This window comes from Rana temporaria, chromosome 9 (genome assembly GCF_905171775.1).
Source record: "Rana temporaria chromosome 9, aRanTem1.1, whole genome shotgun sequence".
NCBI classification, from domain to species: Eukaryota; Metazoa; Chordata; class Amphibia; order Anura; family Ranidae; genus Rana; species Rana temporaria.
Genome location: NC_053497.1, coordinates 130,866,272 through 130,891,172, shown reverse-complemented (window position 1 = coordinate 130,891,172; position 24,901 = coordinate 130,866,272). Strand labels below are relative to the sequence as shown.

At 44.8% G+C, this 24,901-nt stretch overlaps 1 protein-coding gene across 2 annotated transcripts in view; it reads left to right on the top strand.

Moving 5' to 3' along the window:
- Positions 1–24,901, top strand: part of PNPLA7 (patatin like phospholipase domain containing 7) — a 413,102-nt gene that overhangs the window by 37,087 nt on the left and 351,114 nt on the right. For both annotated transcript variants that reach the window (XM_040324512.1, XM_040324513.1), the window contains 2 exons: positions 2,203–2,290; positions 14,373–14,455. In XM_040324512.1, the coding sequence (XP_040180446.1) occupies positions 2,203–2,290; positions 14,373–14,455 (171 nt within the window). The remainder of the gene's footprint in view (positions 1–2,202; positions 2,291–14,372; positions 14,456–24,901) is intronic.

Sequence of the window (24,901 nt, the reverse complement as noted above, 5' to 3'; positions counted from 1 at the left end):
CGCACAAAAAGCTGATAGGGAAATCACAACAGTGGGGGTGCAAGGGTTGCAGTAGTTTTCCACTGCACACCTGAGCAGAGCGACATTTAAGTTGTTTTTTATTTGAAAGTTGTTTTGTGTTTTTAGAAGCACATTACAAGTGTTTTACAGCTTCAGGCATTTTTTATTTAACCAATGGAAAGCACTACAGGGTGGAGAGCTTCTGTTTGAGCAGGAAACTAGTGTTAAAACGCTCATGTTGCACAAAAATTTCACTCATTCCACTCATTGAAGTCTACGGGCCCAATTTGCTCATGTACTTTTTTGAGCGACGGGTCTTTTGCTTCGGGCGACAGAACATTCAGATGTGGATAAGGGTCATTAATATCTATGGGATTAGGCTTGTTGAGAGTTTTGGAGCTTCAAGCAGAATGGGGCTTTAAACCCAGTAACTTAAAGTGGAAGTCCATAAAAAGACTAAAATCCCTGAATCTATAGACACCACAGATCTAACACTAACCTCTCTATCCCTGTAAAGAATAAATGAGTATACATACCTTTTTGGAAGCCGATCTGATCTGCTCCGACCCATTCTCCAGCAGAGGAAGCTCTGCAGAGGACCCTGTGGCTGTGAAATGAATGGGAAGTGACGTCACCCATAGAGTTACTATGGGGATTCCGTTGTAGTCCGTCTTGTATGTACCCGCCTCTACAATGAAGTTGCTGCGGCTGGCAGGTCAGCGTGGGATCGGGTTGCAGTGGGTCAGATCGGCTTCAAAAAAGGTATGTATACTTCTTGTTGTTCTTGTTGTTCTTGTTGTTCTTGTTGTTCTTCTTCTTGTTCTTGTTCTTGTTCTTGTTCTTCTTCTTGTTCTTCTTCTTGTTCTTGTTCTTCTTGTTCTTCTTGTTCTTCTTGTTCTTCTTGTTCTTCTTCTTGTTCTTCTTCTTGTTCTTCTTCTTGTTCTTCTTCTTGTTCTTCTTCTTGTTCTTCTTGTTCTTCTTGTTCTTCTTCTTGTTCTTCTTCTTGTTCTTCTTCTTGTTCTTGTTCTTCTTCTTGTTCTTGTTCTTCTTGTTCTTCTTCTTGTTCTTCTTGTTCTTCTTGTTCTTCTTGTTCTTCTTCTTGTTCTTCTTGTTCTTCTTCTTGTTCTTCTTGTTCTTCTTGTTCTTCTTGTTCTTCTTGTTCTTCTTCTTCTTTTTCTCTAGCCGTGGTTGCAGGAAAGAAATTTGCTCTGTGTATGGATGGCCTTAGTGTTTGGATCTGATTTAAGTAACAGTAAATTACCTGCACATCAAGTCAAAGGAGGGCATAGTCCCCAAAGAAACTTGGACATAGACAGCCGCACTCAGGGGTTGATCTCTGTATGAACAATGAAGCCGAAATAATTAATGTTTTTGGGTGTGGGCCACTTTCATCATTCTTATTGCATAATTGCTGAATCTTAACCCTAAAGGCTTGGCTTTGCATATTAGAATGACAAGAGGCCTTCACACTTCATGTCCGCTGTTCAAACAGCTTGCATGGTGCAGAACAGTTCTGCTTTTGTTTTAGATGTGATAATAATAATAAAAAAAAAAGAATAAAGTCTGCATATCATGGATCAGAGACAGTATTCATTAATGGTAAAAGATCTCTGAGTGTGATGTATTCAGGTTCAGACTCCAGCTTTATTCTGTAAAATTGGTTATTTTATTTATTTTCAATCAATTCTTGATCTTTTTTTTCTTCTTTGCTTTGAAGGTGTCTTTCACAGTCTTTCAAGATGCCAACAGTGTGTATTTAAAGGGCCAGTTTTCCCCCAAAAATATATATTTTTGTCTTCAGTGGCTTCTGGTCACCTGCTTGATTCTTTAAAACTGTTTCTCTCCTACCCTGGACAAAGCGTGCTATTAACCCTTGCAGTGTGGGTGGCTGGTGCACCCCCTCCTTGCTTTAGGGGCATGGAAGGTGCATTGACCTAGAAAGCATTTATCATAAACTGTAAATTAGTTTTGGCTTAACTGACCATATCTCATGATGGTAAAATAGCAGTGCTGTCAGTATAAGCTTGTCAGATTACAGCTGCTGGTTTAAAGTAGGGGGTTTCAAATTAAAACATGTTTATTTTTATTTATTTCTTGCCTTTTTACAGCAGTTTTACAATGTTTTACAAAATAGCCCCCGGAAAAACGATATGACTGAATACTATGATACCAAGTGACTCATCTCTATTCTCTCCATTACAGTGGACCGGAATCTTGATAGGAGCTGCTGTTGCCCTGTTCCTTATTGGGATTGTTGTGTTCATCATATACAGGAGATATAGGCAATCCAGTGAGTATCTTTTTTTCCCCCCATATTCCTGTATTTAGTTAAAGGAAACCATTCCAGAGATGAACAGGGAGACTACTGTTGCTGCTTCTAATTTTAGTTACCTGGATGTTTTGCCAACACTCTGGGGGAGATTTACTAAAACTGTTGTGCACCAAATCTGGTGCAGCTTTGTATGGTAGCCAATCGGCTTCTAACGTCTGCTTGTTTATTCTTTTGCGTGAGGGCCGACCATTTTGCCTGACATTCTTTGAACCGTTAAAATTCGGTCTAAGTGTGTTCCTCCGGGGGGCGTGTCCAAGATGGGGGCGTGTCCAAGATGGCGACGTGAGCGGTCGCATCCTCCGTGAGCTCCGCCGGCTTCTCGCTACTTACCCGCTTCCAAGCCCTGCAGCCGCCTGATCACCCGCTCGCTACCAGCTGGATGAGGCGGGGGACCCCCCGGGCGCAGTCCGGAAAAGGCAAGAGGCTCAAATTCCCTCCGCAGCCGGAGATATCACCGCCCGCTTCTCCGGCCTTCCACGTGGAGCCGCGCGCCACGCGCTCTTCCCGCATGGCGGCCCAGCCGCCTATGGACGCCTCGGATCATCGGCCGTCCTGGCTCCCGGAGGTGATGGCGGCTATAGCCACATGCCAGTCCACCCTGACGACGAAAATCGAGGAGGTACAGATGGACGTAGGCCTTATCCGGCAGGATATGGATAAGCTCCGATCCAGGGTCACGGAGACGGAACAGCGCATCGGGCTGCTGGAGGATGACTCTATGGAGCAATCGGCGTCCCTCCGCACCCTCCATACTAAAGTTAAGGCCTTGGAATCCAGGGCGGAGGACGCCGAGAATAGGAACCGGAGAAATAATCTCCGCATCATCGGCCTCCCGGAGGGGGTCGAGGGCAAGGATCCGACGGCCTACGTGGAGGACCTGCTGCGCTCCGTCCTCCCGGACGCGCGCTTCTCCCCCCATTACACCGCAGAGAGAGCGCATCGGGTCCCCCCTAAGCAGGGACCCCCGGGAGCCCCCCCGAGGACATTCATACTGCGGCTGCTTAACTTTAGGGACAGAGACGAAGTCCTCCGCGCGGCCAGGCAGCAGGGGGAGATCCGCTTTGAGAACACCAGGCTGATGATATTCCCCGACTACTCCGTCGAAACCCAGAGGCAGCGCAAGTCCTTCGACCAGGTCAAGGGAGCGATGAGGGCCCGGAACATCAAGTATAGTGTCCTCTTCCCGGCCAGACTCCGAGTGCAGGATGGTGAGTCCCTCCGTTTTTTCAACACCCCGAGGGAGGCCTCTGCCTGGCTTGACACCCTACCTCCGCATGGCTGATGAGGCACCCGTGAGTATTTGCCTTCTCCCTGGATTTGTACTTTGTTCCTCTCGGATGGGATTCCCGGCCCGGTTCCCGGCCTCCCCCCCATGGTTCCCTTTGCCCCCTCCTTGGAGGTCCCCTGTCTGGTGCCCCTCTGACCCTGTCTTTCCCTCCCCGTGTTTCTCGGGGTGAATGACTTCCGTTCCCCAGCCTCACCCTCTATTGACACTGCCCTGGATTCTCTGTTGGGGACCCCTGTACCTGTGGGCTTATTGGGGGGTGGGGATGTTCATCCTTGGGGGATTGCTGGGTGGTTATCCCACCGAGAGACGTTTTTTTTTGTTTTTTTTTTCTCTCTTTTTTTGTTTTTTCTTTGTAACGTAAAGATTTGTGCCCCTGATTACCTCAGGAGACTGCTCTGGAAAAGCCTTCTCATTTGCAGCGTGATTGTGCCCTTCACCTCGGGGGGGGGGGGGGGGTTCTTTTTTTTTCTTTTTCCCCCCCTTTCTGTTTTTGTTTCCCGCTCCTTTTATTTGGGGGGAGGGCTGCAATGGCTGGAATTCACCATCCTGGCACTGGGACATGGAGGATGTCTTTTTGCTCCTTGAACTACTACCCTTCATGTTCTCCTGCCCATTTGCCTGATAATCCCTCTTCGAGAGGCCGGGAGTGGAGGGGCGTCGTGCTCAAGTGGACACCCCCTGGATTGACTGGTGGGCTTAGCCTCGCCGCTTGCACATTTGCCCCCCTTTTTGCGGCCAGCGTGCTGAGTTGGGTTTGGGGAGTGGAAGCTCTTCCTAGTTTTGGGGGAATGAGCGGGGTGGGGGGGGGGACTGTTGCCCTTCACGGGCTGATGTTATTATGGGTATTCGCCCCTTTTATTTCATCATTTTGTTTTTGGTTTTTGTTTTATTTACTGTTCAGATGTTTTATTGACTATATATGGTACAGCTTAAAGTTTAAATTTAGAGTGATTGACTCGTCTCGGGTCCTGGCGGCAGATTCCATGGAGCCCCCCTTCTTTGGTCCGCCAAATTTCCCTCCCGCTGAATACAATGACGGCGCTTAACATTATGTCATGGTACACCAGGGGCCTTAATTCTCCGGTTAAGAGGTCACTGGTGTTCCAATTCATTAGATCTCATGCCCCTCACATTTGCATTCTTCAGGAGACCCACCTTGTGGGCAGTAGAACCTTGGCTCTTAAAAAGCCGTGGGTGGCCAGCCACTATCACTCCACATACTCCACCTTTGCTAGGGGAGTGAGTGTCCTGGTTAATAAATCCCTACCCTTCAAGCTCCTCGACCTGGCGCTGGACCCAGACGGCAGGTATGTGGTCATCAATGCTAGAATCCATTCCCAGACTTGGTCCATTGTCGGTCTCTACCTGCCCCCCCCAGCCTCCCTTGTACTGTTGAACAAGATAACTGCCATCCTTGCTGACTTTGCCTCAGACCACATGATTTTGTTGGGAGATTTCAATATGGCCCCTGAACCGGGCGTGGACAGGATGGCTGGTGTGGGTCCCTCATCCCCGGGACTACTCTCCTGGGCCGAGGCCTATGGCTTGACTGACGTCTGGAGGTGGAAACACCCTCAGGAGCGGGCCTACACCTGTCACTCTGCCTCGCACGCTTCCTTCTCCCGCATAGATTTGGCCTTCGCTGGTCAGTCAGTCCTGTCTAGGGTCAAGGAGGTCAGGATACTTCCCCGGGGAATCTCGGACCATGCCCCCCTGTTGGTGTGCTTGGGTGATGCGGGGAACCCTGCCAGGCTATGGAGACTCTCGAGATTTTGGATCTCGGACCGTGATGTGGAATCTCAATTTACAGGGGTCCTTGACGGTTTCTGGGCCACTAACCCGGCCTCGGCCTCCTTGAATGTGGTCTGGGACGCCTTTAAGGCTTTTGCCAGGGGTCAGTATCAGACCATCATAGCGCGGGTTAGGAGGGAGAGGCGCTCTGCGCTGGTTGCGGCTGAAGATGCCGCTGCGGCGCAGGAGGCGCTTTATGTCCGCTCCCGGGAACCCCAACACTACGTTAGGCTCCAATCCCTGACAACGGAAGTTATGTCCCTTCGTACCTCCCTGACTCAAAAGAAACTGTTAGCCCAATCCCAACGTATATTTGAGCAGGGTGAGAGATCGGGTAGGCTCCTGGCCTGGCTCTCTAGGGAGCGTTCGGGGGGCATGTCTGTCCCCCAGATCGCTGGTTCGGATGGGGGTCTCCTATACACCTCGGAGGAAATTAACCACACCTTTGCTACGTACTATCGTCGCCTCTACGAATCGCAGGTGACCTTTGCGGATGACGAGTTGACCCTTTACCTTGACGAAGTCGATGTCCCTGTTCTGACCAACAAATACAGAGACTCCCTGGACAGACCTATCTCCCTGGACGAAATCCTTACGGCGCTTAAGACTATGCAGCCGGGTAAGACTCCTGGGCCTGACGGTCTCCCTGTTGAACTTTATAAACAATATCCTGACGTACTAGCTACTAGGCTGCGGGAGATGCTGGTGGCGGCTGAACTTTTGGGTTCCCTCCCCGACTCCATGGGCGATGCAGTGATTGTCGTTATCCCGAAACCGGGTAAGGATCCCTCCCTGTGCCCCTCCTACAGGCCCATTTCATTATTAAATGTTGATGCCAAGCTGCTGGCTAAGGTCCTTGCTATTCGGTTGAACACGGTTATCACGGCCCTGGTCCACCCCGATCAAACGGGTTTCATGCCGGGCAGGGGTACTGACATCAATTTGAGAAGACTCTTTTCCCACATAGCCAGGGCGGATGACAGGGGTCAGACACTGGTGGCCTCCCTCGACGCCGAGAAGGCTTTCGACTCGGTCGAGTGGAGGTACCTGTGGGCAGTTCTCGCCAAATTTGGCTTTGGTCCTAGATTCATCTCCTGGGTTCAGCTCCTTTATAAGGCTCCCCGGGCCAGAGTCTGTACCAACGCTTGCCTCTCGGACCCTTTCCCGTTGGAGCGGGGCACGAGGCAGGGCTGCCCCCTCTCTCCGGGGCTCTTTGCACTCGCCATAGAGCCCTTGGCGGCCCTCATTAGGGCAGATGAGGGCATACGGGGAATACGGGTTGGTCCTCTCCATGAAAAAATCTCCCTATATGCGGATGACGCCCTGTTATACTTGGCTGACTCGGCTGACTCCCTAGGTAAAGCCTTGGCCCAGTTTGACCGCTTTGCCGGCTTCTCCGGAGTCCGTATAAACTGGGACAAGTCGGAGCTTTTCTCCCTCCACCCCTCCCCTATCGACTCTAACGCCCGGTCGCAGCTTAGGTGGGTTCAGGAAATCAAGTATCTGGGGATAAAGATTACGGTGGAGTTGGGGGACTTTGTGACGCGTAACCTTCAGCCTCTGATGAAACAGGTCACTGCCAACTTCGCGGCGTGGCGCTCACTCCCTCTGACACCGGTGGGCAGAATTAACCTCCTTAAGATGGTGCTTCTGCCCAAATTTTTGTATTACTTTAGGAACACCCCGGTCCATCTTTGCAGAGCCTTCTTCAAAAAACTTGAGAGTCAGGTGGGGACATTTGTCTGGGCGGGTAGGGCTCCTAGGATAGCTAAAAAAACCCTGTATTTGCCCCTTTCGGGGGGTGGCTTATCGCTCCCGAACTTCCAACTGTACTATTGGGCGGCTGTCCTGGTCACCGTTCGGTGGTGGTTTGCCCAACCCAAACAGAATCCGGCGGTTACGTTGGAGGCCGCCATTCTGGGCTCATATGCCGCCCTGAGCAACCTTGCATTCAGGGGTTGTCGTGCGGCCCTTTCGGTAACGGTCCCGATGAAAACAACGCTTAGGGCCTGGAGGGAGGCTAGGGCAATCTACGCGAGGCCCTCGCATATCTCCCCGCATCTACCTCTCTGGGGCAACCCCCTGCTACCCCACCTGTACTCCCTTCCTGACCCTTCGGTTTGGGCCAGCAAGGGGATCACTACTCTGAAACATATCGTATCCAACGGCGCTCTTATGACCTTTCGGGAGTTGAGGGACAAATATTCCATCCCTGCACATTGGACATTCAGATACTGCCAACTTAGACATGCGTACACTGCCCAATTTCCGGACACGCTGACGCTCCAATCTGACTCGATCGAGAGACTCTTGACCTCGCGGACCATGGGGCGACCCCTCTCCACCCTTTACCTCTACTTGACAGTTGCATATGACTCCGGGTCGACTCGCTCTTTCGAAAGGTGGAAGGCTGATATACCTGACCTGGATGATGAAAAGTGGGAGGAATGTGTTTCCACGTTCATCCCGTCACTTATAGCAGCTAGGGACAGGTTCATACAGATTAAGTTCCTTCATCAGGCTTATTATACTCCCCAGAGGTTGGCCCGCATCTACCCCCAGAGGGACCCTCTTTGTCCGCGATGCAGGGCTCAGGAGGGCTCGTTTTGGCACATGGTGTGGGCATGCCCCGAGATTCAGATTTACTGGGGCCGGGTGGCTGGGATCCTGGGTTCGGTGTCTCAGCTGCAGGTCCCGATTGACCCCTTGGTTCTCCTTTTGAGCCACCTGGAGGAGACGCAGGGTGACAGGTACTCTAAATTGTTTCTTACCTTCTCCCTCTTCTATGCCAGGAGGGAAATCCTTCTTAAATGGAAGGCAGCTGACCCGCCTACGGTGGAGTCTTGGACCCAGACTATCAACAACGTTCTACCACTTTACAGGATCACTTATGAAAGTAGACAGTGCCCAGCAAAGTTTGACAAGGTGTGGTCTGGATGGATTGATGCCAGGGGTTAAGGTTTGGTTTTGGTCCGAATAATATGCTGTACCTGAATACTTGGTGATGTTTTATGTGATCAGTGACATGTGATTTTCACCCGCTCTGCTTTGCGCTCTCCCCCCTGCCCCTTTCCCCCCCCCCCTCCGAGGGGTGCCTGTTTTTATCCTATTCCCACTTCTTTTCCCTCAGGTGACCCTTGGGGGGGCGGGGGCTGAGTATGAATCCTGGTATGAATATATGTCTTCTCCCTTGGGGTTCGGGGGAGGGTTGGCTGGGTGCGGGATATGATGTTTTTCCCCCTGCTATGGTATTACACTTAGTAATTTTATCCTGCTCTAAGTTCCTGAGGCGGTCCTGTAACTTTTCTTTTGTATTTGACTGTACCTATATTTATCTGTGACAATGTAAACCTGCTTTGTTTTCTCAATAAAACATCTCTGTTAAAAAAAAAAGTGTGTTCCTCCGAGCATTAATACACTGCCCAACAAGAATTATCTTGTCTTTGTGGCTGTGTGTGAGTAAAGAGACGAGCTTGGGCGTATTATTTGGATATACCGTATTTATTGGCGTATAACACACGCCTTCACTTTAAGAGCGAAGTTTCAGGAAAAAAAAATATTTTTTTATAAAGAACAGTGAAGCAAAATAAGGGTCAGTGCCAACCTGCAGCCTCACCATTGCTATGAATGTAGCCCCACCATTGCCAGGAATGCACCCACCATTGCCAAGAATGCACCCACCATTGCCAGGAATGCACCCACCATTGCCAGGAATGCACCCACCATTGCCAGGAATGCAGCACCATTGCCAGGAATGCACCCGCCATTGCCGGGAATGCACGCACCATTTGCCAGGAATGCACTCACGAGTGCCAAAAATTAATTACAAGAAAATCTCCTGTTTACACAGCGGCCTCTTTAATAGAAAGTCCCGCCTCCTTTGGACAGAACAGTCGTCCAATGGCATCGCGGGACTTCCTATTACAGAAGCCGCCAGTAAACAGGAAATTCTCCTGTGTGTGTGTGTGTGTGTACAGCGGCGCTCGTCCCGCCTCCTCCCTGTCCCGTTCCAAGGCATATACATCTTTTGTGGCGCTGGGAGATGGTCGGGGGCCACAAAAGATACATATATATATATATATATATATATATATATATATATATATATGTATGTATGTGTGTGTGTGTATGTATGTATGTATGTATGTATGTATGTATGTATGTGTATGTCTAAATAGTCCGGCGGGCCATTCAAAACTGGAACACGGGCCACGATTGGCCCACGGGCTGAACTTTGGACATGCCCGCTTTACACCAACCGTACGCAAATATGTGCCCTTGCCTTTAAGGGGTCTTACTGGTGTGATGCCTGCAGCTACAAGCATCACCCCGTTACTGTTTTTTTGGAGCCGGCTAAAAAAAAATATATATAATGTTTGGGGGTTCTAAGTAATTTTCTAACAAATACTATGGATTTTAACTTGTAAGCAACAAATGTCAGAAAAAGGCCTAGGCATGAAAGGGTTAAAGTGGTTGTAAAGGTTCGTTTTTTATTTTCTCAATAGGTTCCTTTAAGCTAGTGCATTGTTGGTTCACTAACCTTTTCCTTCGATTTCCCTTCTAAATGTTTTTTTCTTTGTCTGAATTTCTCACTTCCTGTTTCTCCTCAGTAAGCTTGCCCCATCATCCGAGCTATTCTGGCTGGGGGTTAGTCAGCGTGCTCGCCCCCTCCCTTGGGACCACATCCCTACGGGGAGACGCTGTGTAAGCTCTGATAATAAAACCTAGAAGCTGATTGGTTATTTTGCATAGCTGCACCAGATTCTGAGTGCACCAGTCTTAGTAAATCCAACCCCTCCACCACACCCACCTTTTGTGTCACTGACCTAGAACAAATATGGAGAGAAGAGAAAGCCTTCCGATATTACTCTGAACTTCCGAAACTGCACCATTGTGCCATGGTTAGTGAAAAAGTATTGAAGCCAATGGGTTAGCTTAAAGCGGGGTTCCACCCAAAAGTGGAACGTCCACTTTAAGCACTCCTCGCCCCCTTACATGCCAAATGTAATTTTTTTTTTTGGGGGGGGGGGGGGGGAGTGGGTACCTAGTTTTGACAGGTACATCCTGTCCAGTTTCCTTCTTTGTCTCTTGGCCACCTAGGTGACTCTTTCTCTCCCCCTAGGCAGCCCCTTCCTCTCTGCAATCTTCTGGGAAGATTGCCTGGCCACTAGGAGAGCGCAGCACGACTCGCGTGCGCACCCAGCTGTGAAGCCGCAAGCTTTCACAGCTGGGTGCCCACACGTGCAATGACGACACCACGGAGAGAAGGGGGAGTGGAGCAAGTGTTTGATCGGCACGTGCGGACCCCGCCAGGAAGTCGACACTGCACAGTGCTAATCACAGGCAGTGAGACATTTCCCGATCTCTGCAGCCACGCATCGGGACAAAGTCTCACTGCTTGTGATTAGCGCTCCACAGCGCTCGCCGTTTGCGAACATGCCAGAGCTCATCCTTACTCTGTAGATTTTCTAGAGATCTAGGTTCACTTTAAGGAAGAATTTGATGGGCAGCACAGTGGTGTAGTGAGTAGCACTCTTGCTGTCTAGGGGGTTTCTGGTTTGAATCCCGACCACCACACTACCTGCCTGGAGTTTGCATGTTCTCCCTGTGCCTGCGTGGGTTTCCTCCGGGTACTCCGGTTTCCTTCCACACTCCAAAGACATGCTGGTAGGTTAATTGGCTTCTGCCTAAATTGGACCTAGTATATGAATGTGAGTTAGGGACCTTAGATTGTAAGCTTCTTGAGGGTAGGGACTGATGTGAATGTACATTGTATATGTAAAGCGCTGCGTAAATTGACGGCGCTATACAAGTACCTAAGTAATAATAATGGAAAAGCTGCAAGTTGTTTTTAAATCATGACTCTAGGCACAGCGAAGGATTAGATGTGTATATATGATGGTAATGTTGTGTGCAGTTGTAAAGCCATGTCATGATTTTGTGAAAATGTTACATTCTGATCCTCTGTCCTGTGTGACTGGTCTTTGCTGTAAAGGCTCAACATTTCCAACAAACTGGGTGGCAAAATCCTGGCTCCGGCAATCCTTCATGAAAAGTGTGTAATAAACAGGCATGGGCTTTCCAGAAGTGCTTATATTTTTGTAATTGCCCCACTTGCTGGACCATGGGTGCCCAACCAGTGGCCCAGGGACCAAATGTGGGGCCAGATCAGAGCCAGATAAGCTGATGTTTCCTGTATAGCGCCAGCTCCTGTCACAATCAATACCAAATGCATTCTCTGCCTGGGACAGCAACAGGGAAGATTGTTATTAAAAATTAAGTTTATTACTGAAATCATTGCAGTTAGCCATAGAGTTCTGTTATTACCTGTGGGTTTGGTATGCTTTCAGAAATTGCACCACACCTGCAGGATATAATAGAAGTCTATGACACAGTGCAGCTAACCTGAAGGAAAGCCACAGGTGCATCAGTGTGAAAGCAGCCTTAGGACCCAATCGGACCCTCCATTCACATTTACCTCTATGTCCATTTACCCCCACTTACCTCCAATCCAATCTGCCCCCAAAAAAAGAGAAGGGGATCTGTCCCCTTCTGTCTGGGTGGATTGAATTGGAGGGCCCATAGAGTAGCGTGGTCTGTGTCCACCCATTCCACTAGTTTTGGCCCGCGACCGGAGTAGCTTCAGTGGCCCTCGCTCTTCAAAAGGTTGGGCATCCCTGTGCTAGACCAACAGTGCTGCTGCTAGCAATGGTGACCATTTTTAAGTTAAAATTTGCAACGCCATTCCTGGACCCTTGTGTTTTCCAACAGCAACAGAAATGGAACATAGGATCTAATTATGTTTCCTTCTATTTGGAGATGGAGTGGCTTGAAGTGCCACGTATCCAAGCCAATAGTATACGGCAATATGGGATTACCTATACAGTTAATATTAATATTCTGATTCTAACATACTGAATACTGATATCTCTGCCGGACGTCTTTACTATATCAGGATGACTGGCAGCACAGATTGCATACAACCAAACAGCCAGCATTCTCATTGCATTATGGTCCTGTACAGACCAACCAGGCTACCATGCTGTGCAATGGACTGGTTAAAAATGGCAGCTCAATGCTGTATAGTGGTACACTCAGGTGTTGAGACTTTCCATACCTAGTTTTGCCCTATTTTGCCAATCACTGGAGGGAGAATTCAGATCTTTCAGTGTAAACTGGGCCTTCGTTCCTACTATCCGTGGTGGGAGGTGTGGGCAGGAAATTTGGTATATGATTGGAAGGGACAATGACCAACATCAGGTTCTTCCTTAGAAAAAGATCATTAATGCCTATTCAACGCAGTTTGTTTGTACTAGACCAGGGAATGTGGTCAGAATGCTTTCATAAGCAAATGTAGCATAAAGCTGACTCTCAGTTTGTTGCCACTGTGTCCTTCAATCTGTAGACAGTGTGACACTGAGCTCTTATGCAAAGAGAATGATAAACAGAAGTGATTGTACTGTGTCTTGGAAGAGGACATATTGGTGATACCTCCCTGCTACCAGAATCCGTAAATTATTAGTACACTGATGAAGCTTCTTGGTTTCAGAGGAAGCTCAATAAAATCACGCAGTGACTTGCACAAGACATTTAATCTTCTAACTAGCAGGTGCTTAAACTTTTAGTAGCTATTTAACAGCATAACTATGATTTATTACAAGTTTATCATATATATATATATATATATATATATATATATATATATATATATATATATATATATATATATATATATATATATATATATATATATATATATCCCCAGCATTCCTAAATAGTGATATCACACCTGTAATAATCTGATTTACACTTGCATACATGCATTATCACAATTGCACACATTTCTATTAAACTCTTTGATGCATGATGGCGCATCAAAAAAATTTAAGGACTTTTTTTCAAAACATATTTTAGTCACACTGCAGTGCAGTTTAGGTGTCTAATCAGGCACTATTGAAATTAATGGTTTTCTTTTTGCATGCAATGTGTTTCTGTACAGTAAAACACATGTTTTTAGGGAAGGCATAACCAGGGCCTAAATTCTGGAAACCATAAGGGTGGTTCAGGTTATATGTAGGGATGCACCGAATATTTTTTATTTTTTTTGGTGCCGAAACTGATACTATAAATGAAAAATACATTAGGCCGAAACTGATACTGGAACAGCACCGATACCGAAATTGACCATTTAAAAAATATATTTTTATACAGGAGATGGTCAGAGACTGGGGGCATGGTACAGGAGATGGTCAGAGACTGCAGACGTGGTACAGGAGATCAATGCAGCCTACCAGTGCCCAGCATTTGCAGCCTGCCCTAGTATGTCAGTAAGGGGGACAGGGCAGTGTTGGCAAGAGCAGTGTTCTTGGCTTTGCCTATCTATGGAGGAAAGCTGTCAGCACACACACCGCGTTAAGGAGCAGCTTGTCATTATGATCAGCGAGAGTAGCATTACCAGTGTGCAACTGGCTTCACCGAGCGGGCTCACTATTTCTGACAGCATGTCAAGCAACAAGTCCTGCACTCCGCGGTGCTGCACACTGGTAATGCTCCTCTCGCTGATCATACCAACAAGCTGGCCCTTAACGCGGTTTGTGTGCTGACGGCTTTCCTCCATAGAGCACTTTCAGCCGCCTCGTCGGGGAGAGAGGAGAGGACAGGGGCTGGACGGGGACGCTCCAGAATGACACCCCCTCCCAATTTTCAGTGCCGTTATCGGCGAGATTTCCGATATGTTTCGGCGGCTGAAATTCCGGTGCATCCCTAGTTATGTGTGGAACACCGTCACACATACATTTATGAATTTATAAAGGCTTTAGGGAGTCTTATGGAAGACTTGGGTAAAAAGTCTTTTTCTTTTTTCCTCTTTTATTATTTTTATGGTAGCTGTAAAGTGGTTGGGTTGTGTGAGAGTCTACTTATAGTAAAATTTACATCACTGCTCTGTTTTTCTAATTGCAGAGCAGCAACAGCCGGAGGTACCGCGCTACCGTTTTAGAAAAAGGGACAAAGTGATGTTTTATGGCCGAAAGATTATGAGAAAGGTAAGACTGCCTTGTGTAAAAAAAAAAAGATATGCCCCTATTGGTTCTACCGGGGGCTGGACAAAATACGTTTTTTGAACTTTTTAATGCCCATTCACACCATGCTAGTCCATTGTGGTGCGATTTAATGCTTTTAGCATGAAAGTGATACTAAAGTCTCATTTTTAACAAAGAAAAAAAAAGAAAAAAAAAACATGTTATATTTACCTGCTCTGTTGCAGTGGTTTTGCACAGAGCAGCCCAGATCCTCCTCTTCTCGGGTCCCTCTTTGGTGCTTTTCGTCCTTCCATTCTGTTGAGTGCCCCCACAGCAAGCAGCTTGTTATGGGGGCACGCAGGCCGAGTTGTAGCTCCCTGTGTCAATTCAGACACAGCACGGTCTGGCCCCCGCTCCCTCTCTATCCTCATTGGCTCTCTGACTTTGACAGCAGTGGGCGTCAATGGCGCTGTCTCAGCCAAAGAGGAGGGAGAGGGACAGCCGAGTCTCTCGTGCAACATGCTGGATAGAGAGGGGGCTCAGGTAAGTATTGGGGGGCCAAGGGGGCTGCTGCACACAAAAGGCATTTTATCTTAATGCATAGAATGCATTAAGATAAAAAAAAAACTTCTGTCTTTACAACCACTTAAGGCAGCCTATTACTTTGAATGTGCTGCCAGCGCACCACAACAGATTGAAAATTGCCGAAAGTTAAAATAAAAAGGGTAAAAAGTAGAAATAAATAGAGCTAGGAAAGGACTTCCACTAGAAAAAAATGTCACCTCATCTGGTTTAAATCTTTAGACTGGCTGAGGGCTGCAAGGAGTAAGTGGGCCAAAACAAAAAGCCAGTTTTGCATATCTAATTTGGTAATTATGATGAAGGGTCAAATTATTTAATTATTTTCAGTCTGTAGAAACATGTGCTGAACAACAATAGATCTATATACAATAATTTCACTACAGACTGAAAGGCCGCTAAAAACACTCAGTATGAAAAGTGTTCCTTTGTTACAGGAATTGTATATCAAGTGGTCTTTCCTGCAGTGTAAAACCTGTCAGGGCTGAACACGTATAATGAGGCTTGAGCAGTAAGGAGGACATGAATACTAGACATCAAAGAAGAAACAAAATATTATGGTGAATCAATATATCCAGTCCCTGGATGTTATTGATATTAAAGTGATAATCAAAAAAGGTGATAAACAAATATGAGTCCACAATCAAAAATAAGAAAAAGTAAAAAAGTCCAGTGGCGACGTTTTTAAAGCTGGAAAAATGAATTCCCATAAGTGATTTCTTAATTGAAAGAGGTGTCGTGTTTTCAATCAATATGATCCACCTTCACCGTGATTTGGTCAAAACACCCAATGTGAGTAAATAGGCAGGCTCCTTACCAGATGGAATTGCCCCCAATTTTGATATCAAAAAGGGAGGACAATTAAGGCTTTGACAGGATCACCTGCATATGAATGGAATACGTCCTAACAGCAGTGTTGGAAACAATCATCGATTCTCGGATTTGTGCATGGAAAATAAATGGTGGCAAAACATAGCGTAATTCGTTTTAATAGGATAAAAACATATATTTTAGGGAGCCAAGTGGCCGCTTACTTTGTGAGTGCCTTGGACCCGGCACTGAGGCTGTAGTGATTTAAATCAGCTAGAGTAGGTCCTGGGTGCTGTGAGCTGCGAGATGTCCGGATCCCCGGAGCGTGCGTTCCACGGCCGCAGCAGTGTGGAGCCAACAATGCAGGAAGTGACAGGGTACTAGAGCGTACAATTGCGTGGTTGGGTGCCGCCCCGACGTACGTTTCGGAAAGATCGTCTTCAGGAGGCGTGCCCAACCACGCTAGTGGTGTGAATTTATATGTCCGTCAATGATGTAAGGGGAGGGAGTGGGCGTGTGATAGCCTCAGTAGCGGATTCAATGCCATCTTGTGCTGTGTGGCGGTAATGCAATACACCCCCAGCATTCAATGAGATGAATCTCTCTCAATACAAATTGCAGGTATAAAAGCTGAGAATACACTATAGCACGGCCAAAAGTGTTCACAAGTTACAATAATTTAAAATGACTATGAATGACACTTTACATATGTTAAAATTACATTAAAAAAAATGATTAATAATATAGAGATAGAACAATTGATTCTGAGACCTGAAACTATCTATTCTCCATATAGGCGGACATATATTTAATCCCAAAACTGTATACCCCTGTTGAATATGGGGTAATTATTAAATGCCATCTATTCTTAGTATCCCTATATCGAAACAACTTACCAGGTTGAAAATATAGAAAAGAGATAAAAATAAAATTTAAAGTTAAAATTAAATGAGTTTAAACATGGTTACTGTATAAAATAGAGGAGACTCAGTTTTAATATTAATAATTCGTTAAAAAGCAGTTCAGGTCCAATTCGATGTTGAGGCCTTGTGGGTGCATCGTTCGCAAACGGTGGATCCACATAGTCTCATTCTGTGAAACTGCCTGAGTCATGTTGGTTCCTCTCCAATTACTTGTTATTTTATCTATACCAATAAATGTTAATTTGCTGGGGTCCTTATTATGGAACTGTAAAAAATGCCTAGACACACTGTGATTAGGGAACCCATTTTTAATGTTTGCCACGTGTTCATTAACCCTTACTCGTAGTTTTCTAGTGGTGCGGCCCACGTATTGTAAAGAACATGGGCATTCGAGTAGGTAAGTGACATGGTGCGAGTCACATGTTATAAGGGGTTTTACCTTGTATTCTTTCTGTGTGACGTTGGATTTAAATTGAGTTACTTTTCTGCTTATTCGACTAGTGCTCTTACATGATTTGCACCTAGTGCAGTGATGAAAGCCAGACCCATCGAGGAAAGTTAGAGGTCGTGGTGGGGGGTCAGGTACATTTGGAGCAATGATGTTCCGTAACCCTGGTGCTCTTCTATACACAAATTTTGGTTTAGGGGGTAGGATAGCAGCCAAATCATTATCTTTTAGCAGTATTGGCCAATGTTTTTTAAAGATTTTTTCAATACTTAGGTATTGCCTATGGAAACCTGAAAAGAAGGCCATTTCTGCTGAGAACGTTTTTTTCTTTTTGGTGGTCAGAAGTTCTTCTCGGTCCATGTTCAATACTTCTAGAGTAGTTTTTTCTAGTGTTTGTAAAGAATAACCTTTTTCCTTAAACTTTTCTGTCAGAATTTCAGATTGTGATTGAAAATCTGTGGCCATATCGCAATTACGGCGGATCCTCATATATTGTCCTTTGGGGATAGTGCTCAACCATTTTGGGTGGTGGCAACTGTTGGTAGGTACATATGCATTCCTATCCGTGCTCTTAAAATATGTGCGAGTACTGATTTTATCCCTATTTTTGGTAAGAATTAAATCCAGGTAGTTGATTGATGCTAGGCTTGACGTAGCAGTGAATCGAAGTCCATATTGGTTGCTGTTCATTCCGTTAAGGAATATTTCCAAAGAAGGCCAGGTTCCCTCCCACAAGAGAATAATATCGTCTATGTATCTCATATAGAAAATAAGAGATGCATGGTTGTCTTGGTAGATAGTCTCCCCTTCCCATTTATTCAAAACTAAGTTTGCAACACTGGGGGCATATCTGGCCCCCATTGCAACTCCCTTAACTTGATTATAATAAGAGCCCAAAGCCCAGAAATAATTGTTCCCCATAGCCTGTTGCAGCCCGTCTACAAGAAACTGAACTTGAACCTCTGATAGTCTGGAATCGGTTTGTAGTGCCAAAGTGACTGCAACTATTGCATCTTCCTGTCGGATATTTGTATACAGTGACTCAACGTCAACTGTAACCAACCAGGTGGATTCTGTGACTGTAACAGAGGATAAAGATTTGATGAGTTCACGGCTATCTTTTAAGTAGGATTTACCCTTCATGACTAAGGGCTGAAGAAATATGTCCAAATATTCTCCAATTCTAGAATATAGAGAACCAATGCCACTTATTATTGGTCTTCCTGGTGGGTTCACCTTGTCTTTATGTACTTTTGGAACTATATATAAGACTGGGGTCCTTGGTGTATTAGGGACGATATATGTTGCCTCCTTTGGGGTCAATATGGACTTGGATGTGCCCTCTGTGGTCCATAGTAGAAGTTGTTCCTTCAACTTGATCAGAGGGTCTCCTCGCAGTAATTTATAAGTGCTACTATCTTCCAATAGTCTTCCTATTTCCTTGTAATAGTTCTCTTTGGTGAGAATTACAGAAATACAGAATTACGGAACAATTCAGTTTTTAATCCTAAAAAAGGAACCCACCACCACGTGGAAGTATTCAAAAATATGATTCAAAGTGACATTAATGATTTGGAAGTCAGACGTACCCAACAACAAAGTCTTATAAAGGAAGGAATCAAGAAACTAGAGGAAAATAAGAACATTATTATTCGCCCCGCTGATAAAGGGGGGGGGGGGTAGTGGTTCTCACCAAAGAGAACTATTACAAGGAAATAGGAAGACTATTGGAAGATAGTAGCACTTATAAATTACTGCGAGGAGACCCTCTGATCAAGTTGAAGGAACAACTTCTACTATGGACCACAGAGGGCACATCCAAGTCCATATTGACCCCAAAGGAGGCAACATATATCGTCCCTAATACACCAAGGACCCCAGTCTTATATATAGTTCCAAAAGTACATAAAGACAAGGTGAACCCACCAGGAAGACCAATAATAAGTGGCATTGGTTCTCTATATTCTAGAATTGGAGAATATTTGGACATATTTCTTCAGCCCTTAGTCATGAAGGGTAAATCCTACTTAAAAGATAGCCGTGAACTCATCAAATCTTTATCCTCTGTTACAGTCACAGAATCCACCTGGTTGGTTACAGTTGACGTTGAGTCACTGTATACAAATATCCGACAGGAAGATGCAATAGTTGCAGTCACTTTGGCACTACAAACCGATTCCAGACTATCAGAGGTTCAAGTTCAGTTTCTTGTAGACGGGCTGCAACAGGCTATGGGGAACAATTATTTCTGGGCTTTGGGCTCTTATTATAATCAAGTTAAGGGAGTTGCAATGGGGGCCAGATATGCCCCCAGTGTTGCAAACTTAGTTTTGAATAAATGGGAAGGGGAGACTATCTACCAAGACAACCATGCATCTCTTATTTTCTATATGAGATACATAGACGATATTATTCTCTTGTGGGAGGGAACCTGGCCTTCTTTGGAAATATTCCTTAACGGAATGAACAGCAACCAATATGGACTTCGATTCACTGCTACGTCAAGCCTAGCATCAATCAACTACCTGGATTTAATTCTTACCAAAAATAGGGATAAAATCAGTACTCGCACATATTTTAAGAGCACGGATAGGAATGCATATGTACCTACCAACAGTTGCCACCACCCAAAATGGTTGAGCACTATCCCCAAAGGACAATATATGAGGATCCGCCGTAATTGCGATATGGCCACAGATTTTCAATCACAATCTGAAATTCTGACAGAAAAGTTTAAGGAAAAAGGTTATTCTTTACAAACACTAGAAAAAACTACTCTAGAAGTATTGAACATGGACCGAGAAGAACTTCTGACCACCAAAAAGAAAAAACCGTTCTCAGCAGAAATGGCCTTCTTTTCAGGTTTCCATAGGCAATACCTAAGTATTGAAAAAATCTTTAAAAAACATTGGCCAATACTGCTAAAAGATAATGATTTGGCTGCTATCCTACCCCCTAAACCAAAATTTGTGTATAGAAGAGCACCAGGGTTACGGAACATCATTGCTCCAAATGTACCTGACCCCCCACCACGACCTCTAACTTTCCTCGATGGGTCTGGCTTTCATCACTGCACTAGGTGCAAATCATGTAAGAGCACTAGTCGAATAAGCAGAAAAGTAACTCAATTTAAATCCAACGTCACACAGAAAGAATACAAGGTAAAACCCCTTATAACATGTGACTCGCACCATGTCACTTACCTACTCGAATGCCCATGTTCTTTACAATACGTGGGCCGCACCACTAGAAAACTACGAGTAAGGGTTAATGAACACGTGGCAAACATTAAAAATGGGTTCCCTAATCACAGTGTGTCTAGGCATTTTTTACAGTTCCATAATAAGGACCCCAGCAAATTAACATTTATTGGTATAGATAAAATAACAAGTAATTGGAGAGGAACCAACATGACTCAGGCAGTTTCACAGAATGAGACTATGTGGATCCACCGTTTGCGAACGATGCACCCACAAGGCCTCAACATCGAATTGGACCTGAACTGCTTTTTAACGAATTATTAATATTAAAACTGAGTCTCCTCTATTTTATACAGTAACCATGTTTAAACTCATTTAATTTTAACTTTAAATTTTATTTTTATCTCTTTTCTATATTTTCAACCTGGTAAGTTGTTTCGATATAGGGATACTAAGAATAGATGGCATTTAATAATTACCCCATATTCAACAGGGGTATACAGTTTTGGGATTAAATATATGTCCGCCTATATGGAGAATAGATAGTTTCAGGTCTCAGAATCAATTGTTCTATCTCTATATTATTAATCATTTTTTTAATGTAATTTTAACATATGTAAAGTGTCATTCATAGTCATTTTAAATTATTGTAACTTGTGAACACTTTTGGCCGTGCTATAGTGTATTCTCAGCTTTTATACCTGCAATTTGTATTGAGAGAGATTCATCTCATTGAATGCTGGGGTGTATTGCATTACCGCCACACAGCACAAGATGGCATTGAATCCGCTACTGAGGCTATCACACGCCCACTCCCTCCCCTTACATCATTGACGGACATATAAATTCACACCACTAGCGTGGTTGGGCACGCCTCCTGAAGACGATCTTTCCGAAACGTACGTCGGGGCGGCACCCAACCACGCAATTGTACGCTTTAGTACCCTGTCACTTCCTGCATTGTTGGCTCCACACTGCTGCGGCCGTGGAACGCACGCTCCGGGGATCCGGACATCTCGCAGCTCACAGCACCCAGGACCTACTCTAGCTGATTTAAATCACTACAGCCTCAGTGCCGGGTCCAAGGCACTCACAAAGTAAGCGGCCACTTGGCTCCCTAAAATATATGTTTTTATCCTATTAAAACGAATTACGCTATGTTTTGCCACCATTTATTTTCCATGCACAAATCCGAGAATCGATGATTGTTTCCAACACTGCTGTTAGGACGTATTCCATTCATATGCAGGTGATCCTGTCAAAGCCTTAATTGTCCTCCCTTTTTGATATCAAAATTGGGGGCAATTCCATCTGGTAAGGAGCCTGCCTATTTACTCACATTGGGTGTTTTGACCAAATCACGGTGAAGGTGGATCATATTGATTGAAAACACGACACCTCTTTCAATTAAGAAATCACTTATGGGAATTCATTTTTCCAGCTTTAAAAACGTCGCCACTGGACTTTTTTACTTTTTCTTATTTTTGATTGTGGACTCATATTTGTTTATCACCTTTTTTGATTATCACTTTAATATCAATAACATCCAGGGACTGGATATATTGATTCACCATAATATTTTGTTTCTTCTTTGATGTCTAGTATTCATATTTAGTTTTAAATATTGTTTAATACTATTATTATATATATTCAGCGCACCCTATTTTTTCACATAACTTCATAATCTTTGATTATTTTGGGTAGCAGCTCACTTATAGTTTAACATTTTTGGCGCGTAGTATTTCCGTTCCAGTAAGGAGGACATATCTTGCTGGGGTTTATATGCCTGAGCGATGATGTCTGGCAGCTGTCACTCAAGTGTGACTGACTACATTCATTTTATACGTAAGCCACTTGTACCAAAATAAGTTGACATGTTTTTGAAGATGCATATTCAAGGGCCATATTTTTGCTTTCTGTCATTGTCTTCACTTAGTGAATCACCAGTTTGAAACAAGCATGCTTGAATCAGGTGACAGAAGACATTATGGGGTTGATTTACTTAAACCTGAGAGTACAAAATCTGGTGCAGCTGTGCGCTGTAGCCAATTGGCTTCTAACTTCAGCTTGTTCAGTTAAGCTTAAATAAAAAAAATCTGGAGGCTGATTGGTTTCTATGCAGAGCTGCATCTGATTTTGCACTTTCCAGTGTTAGTAAATCAACCCCTATATGTAAATGTCTGTTCTGGGTTAGTGGCTCACTAAGTAATGAAACCAAATTGAAACTCCAATCAAAACTTGTTGTTTAGTATTGGATAGAGTAAGGAAGATTAGAACTTCTGTCTGCTTGTTGTTGCTGTCTGCATCACCATTTGAAAGATTTACCCTTATTCAAGAAATGAGCGAAGATCTTCCCACTTCTGTGAAATAAGTAGTCACAAGAGGCACAAGGAGTTGTACTCCTTGTGCCTCTTGTGGTATCTGACTACATGGGGGATGTGGTTACCGTACAAGCCCAGAGACCGGTACCCGGTGAATAGAACGCTGTCCCGACTTCTCGTCTCCACTGCCATATTCAGCCGCTGAAGCTCCAGCCAGCAAAATGACAACCACGTGGGTGCAAGCCGCTAGTTGCTTCACAACACAGCCTATCAATAGAGCTTCCGGATTTGTTTGTGAATCTGTCCTGCAAGATTTGTTTTTCTGCCGCTTGGATTCTACCGACTCCCGGGGATTAAAGTGTGACATATTGGAACGTTTCCCATCAACACCATCTTTGCCTAGGAGTTCGTGCATGCCTGATCGACATACCGTCGCTGACGTGTATGTCCACATATTCTGGTAAGAGTATCCATTTATTTATCTTTTTGGATATCACTGTGAATCGTTGCTGAGGTTTTCACCATCTACACTGATCGTCTGATCGGCATACCAGAGAGGACAATCTTACATCAGTTCTTTTTGAGTGGCCGTTTTGTTTTTCCTTCATAAGAATTTCCGACCAATTCCATCTCTCAAAGACTGTACATATCGGTCCGATATCGGATTGCTATATATATACATTTTTTGCTTGGACTTTGTGATTGATTCACCCCATTTGTTATCACCTACAGGTGTCACATCACCCACTTTAGTGTGTTGCACACATTTCCTACAGGAACACCACCTCCTAGTGGCTTTCCACACTATTACATTGTTTCAGTTATATATTTTTTTTTTTTTTTTTTTTTCTTTTTTTCACTCACCATATCATCTGGTGAGTGTCTCCTGGGTCCAATCCTATTTGAATTGTTTCATCGAATTGTACTACTTACCGTATTGTTTGAATCCCTTCACTCAATATTTAGCGCTGCACTTTTTCTTTCTCACCTTTCGTACACAACATTGTTTTTTGTTGGTGCTGGCCGCTACAGGTTTCACATTATTTATGTTTAGCGCAATTTTTCCACCAATTTTCATTTTCACTGTACATATACGGCCGGGTGTGCTCTTTCTCCTTCTCAGTGGATGTACAGGAACGTCCCACAGAAGCAGGGGGGTCGCGCGCGTGCCCGCGCAACGGTGTGATCCCAATGCGCTTGTGTCACCCGGACAGGCCAATCGGCAGGAGGTCTCGTTGATTGGCCCTCCTGATCACATGACGGCTGTGTCCAATCACAGCCATCATGTGATGTAAATGGAGAGCCGGTTGCTGGACGATCGGCTCTCTTCACACACAAGTTGTCAGGAGAGGAGAGCGGATCTCTGCAGTCGGCTGGTGATCAGCGACTATGAGCTGTTTTTTACACACTGATCACCAGCATAGTGTCCACATACATGTCCCCTCACAACGTAAACACCCATGTTCCCACACAGTAAAAACACCTGTCCCCCACATATGTAACAGTAAAATCACATGTCCCAATGATCATCTGCACACATCTGTCTGTGATCACTTGCGTACATCTGTTTATGATTATCTGCATACATATGCTCGTGATCACACAAACCAATTATACACTTAACCGGATTTTATTTTATTTTTTATCAAAGACCTGTAGCAGAATACACTTTGGCTTAAATTTATGACAAAATTAGATTTTATTGGATTTCCTTTAAAATAGAAAGAAGAAAATAATATTTTTTTTTTCAAAATTTTCGCTCTTATTTCTCTTATCACAAAAAATTTAAAACCAAGTCGTAAATAAATACCACCAAAGGAAAGCTCTATTAGTGTGAACAAAATGATAAAAACGTAATTTGGGTACAGTGTAACATGACCGTGCAATTGTCATTGAAAATGCGAGACCGCTGAAAATTGGTCTGGGAAGGAAGGGGGTGAAAGTGCCCAGTATTGAAGTGGCTAAGTTTTTAAAGTTTCAATACAAACCTATAAAATACAAATACAAGAGGGACTTGTGGAATAAAACAAATATAGAGGGGCAGGGCCATCGTTTAAGGCAGGAGAAAAGGGGCAGCTGTTGTGGGGCCCAAAGCAGCTGCCTCATACTTGCCAACTATCCTAGTTTAAATTCCCTTGTCCCTTGAAGTTTTATTCCTGTGCTGTGTCCCGATATCTCAGTGTAAAGTT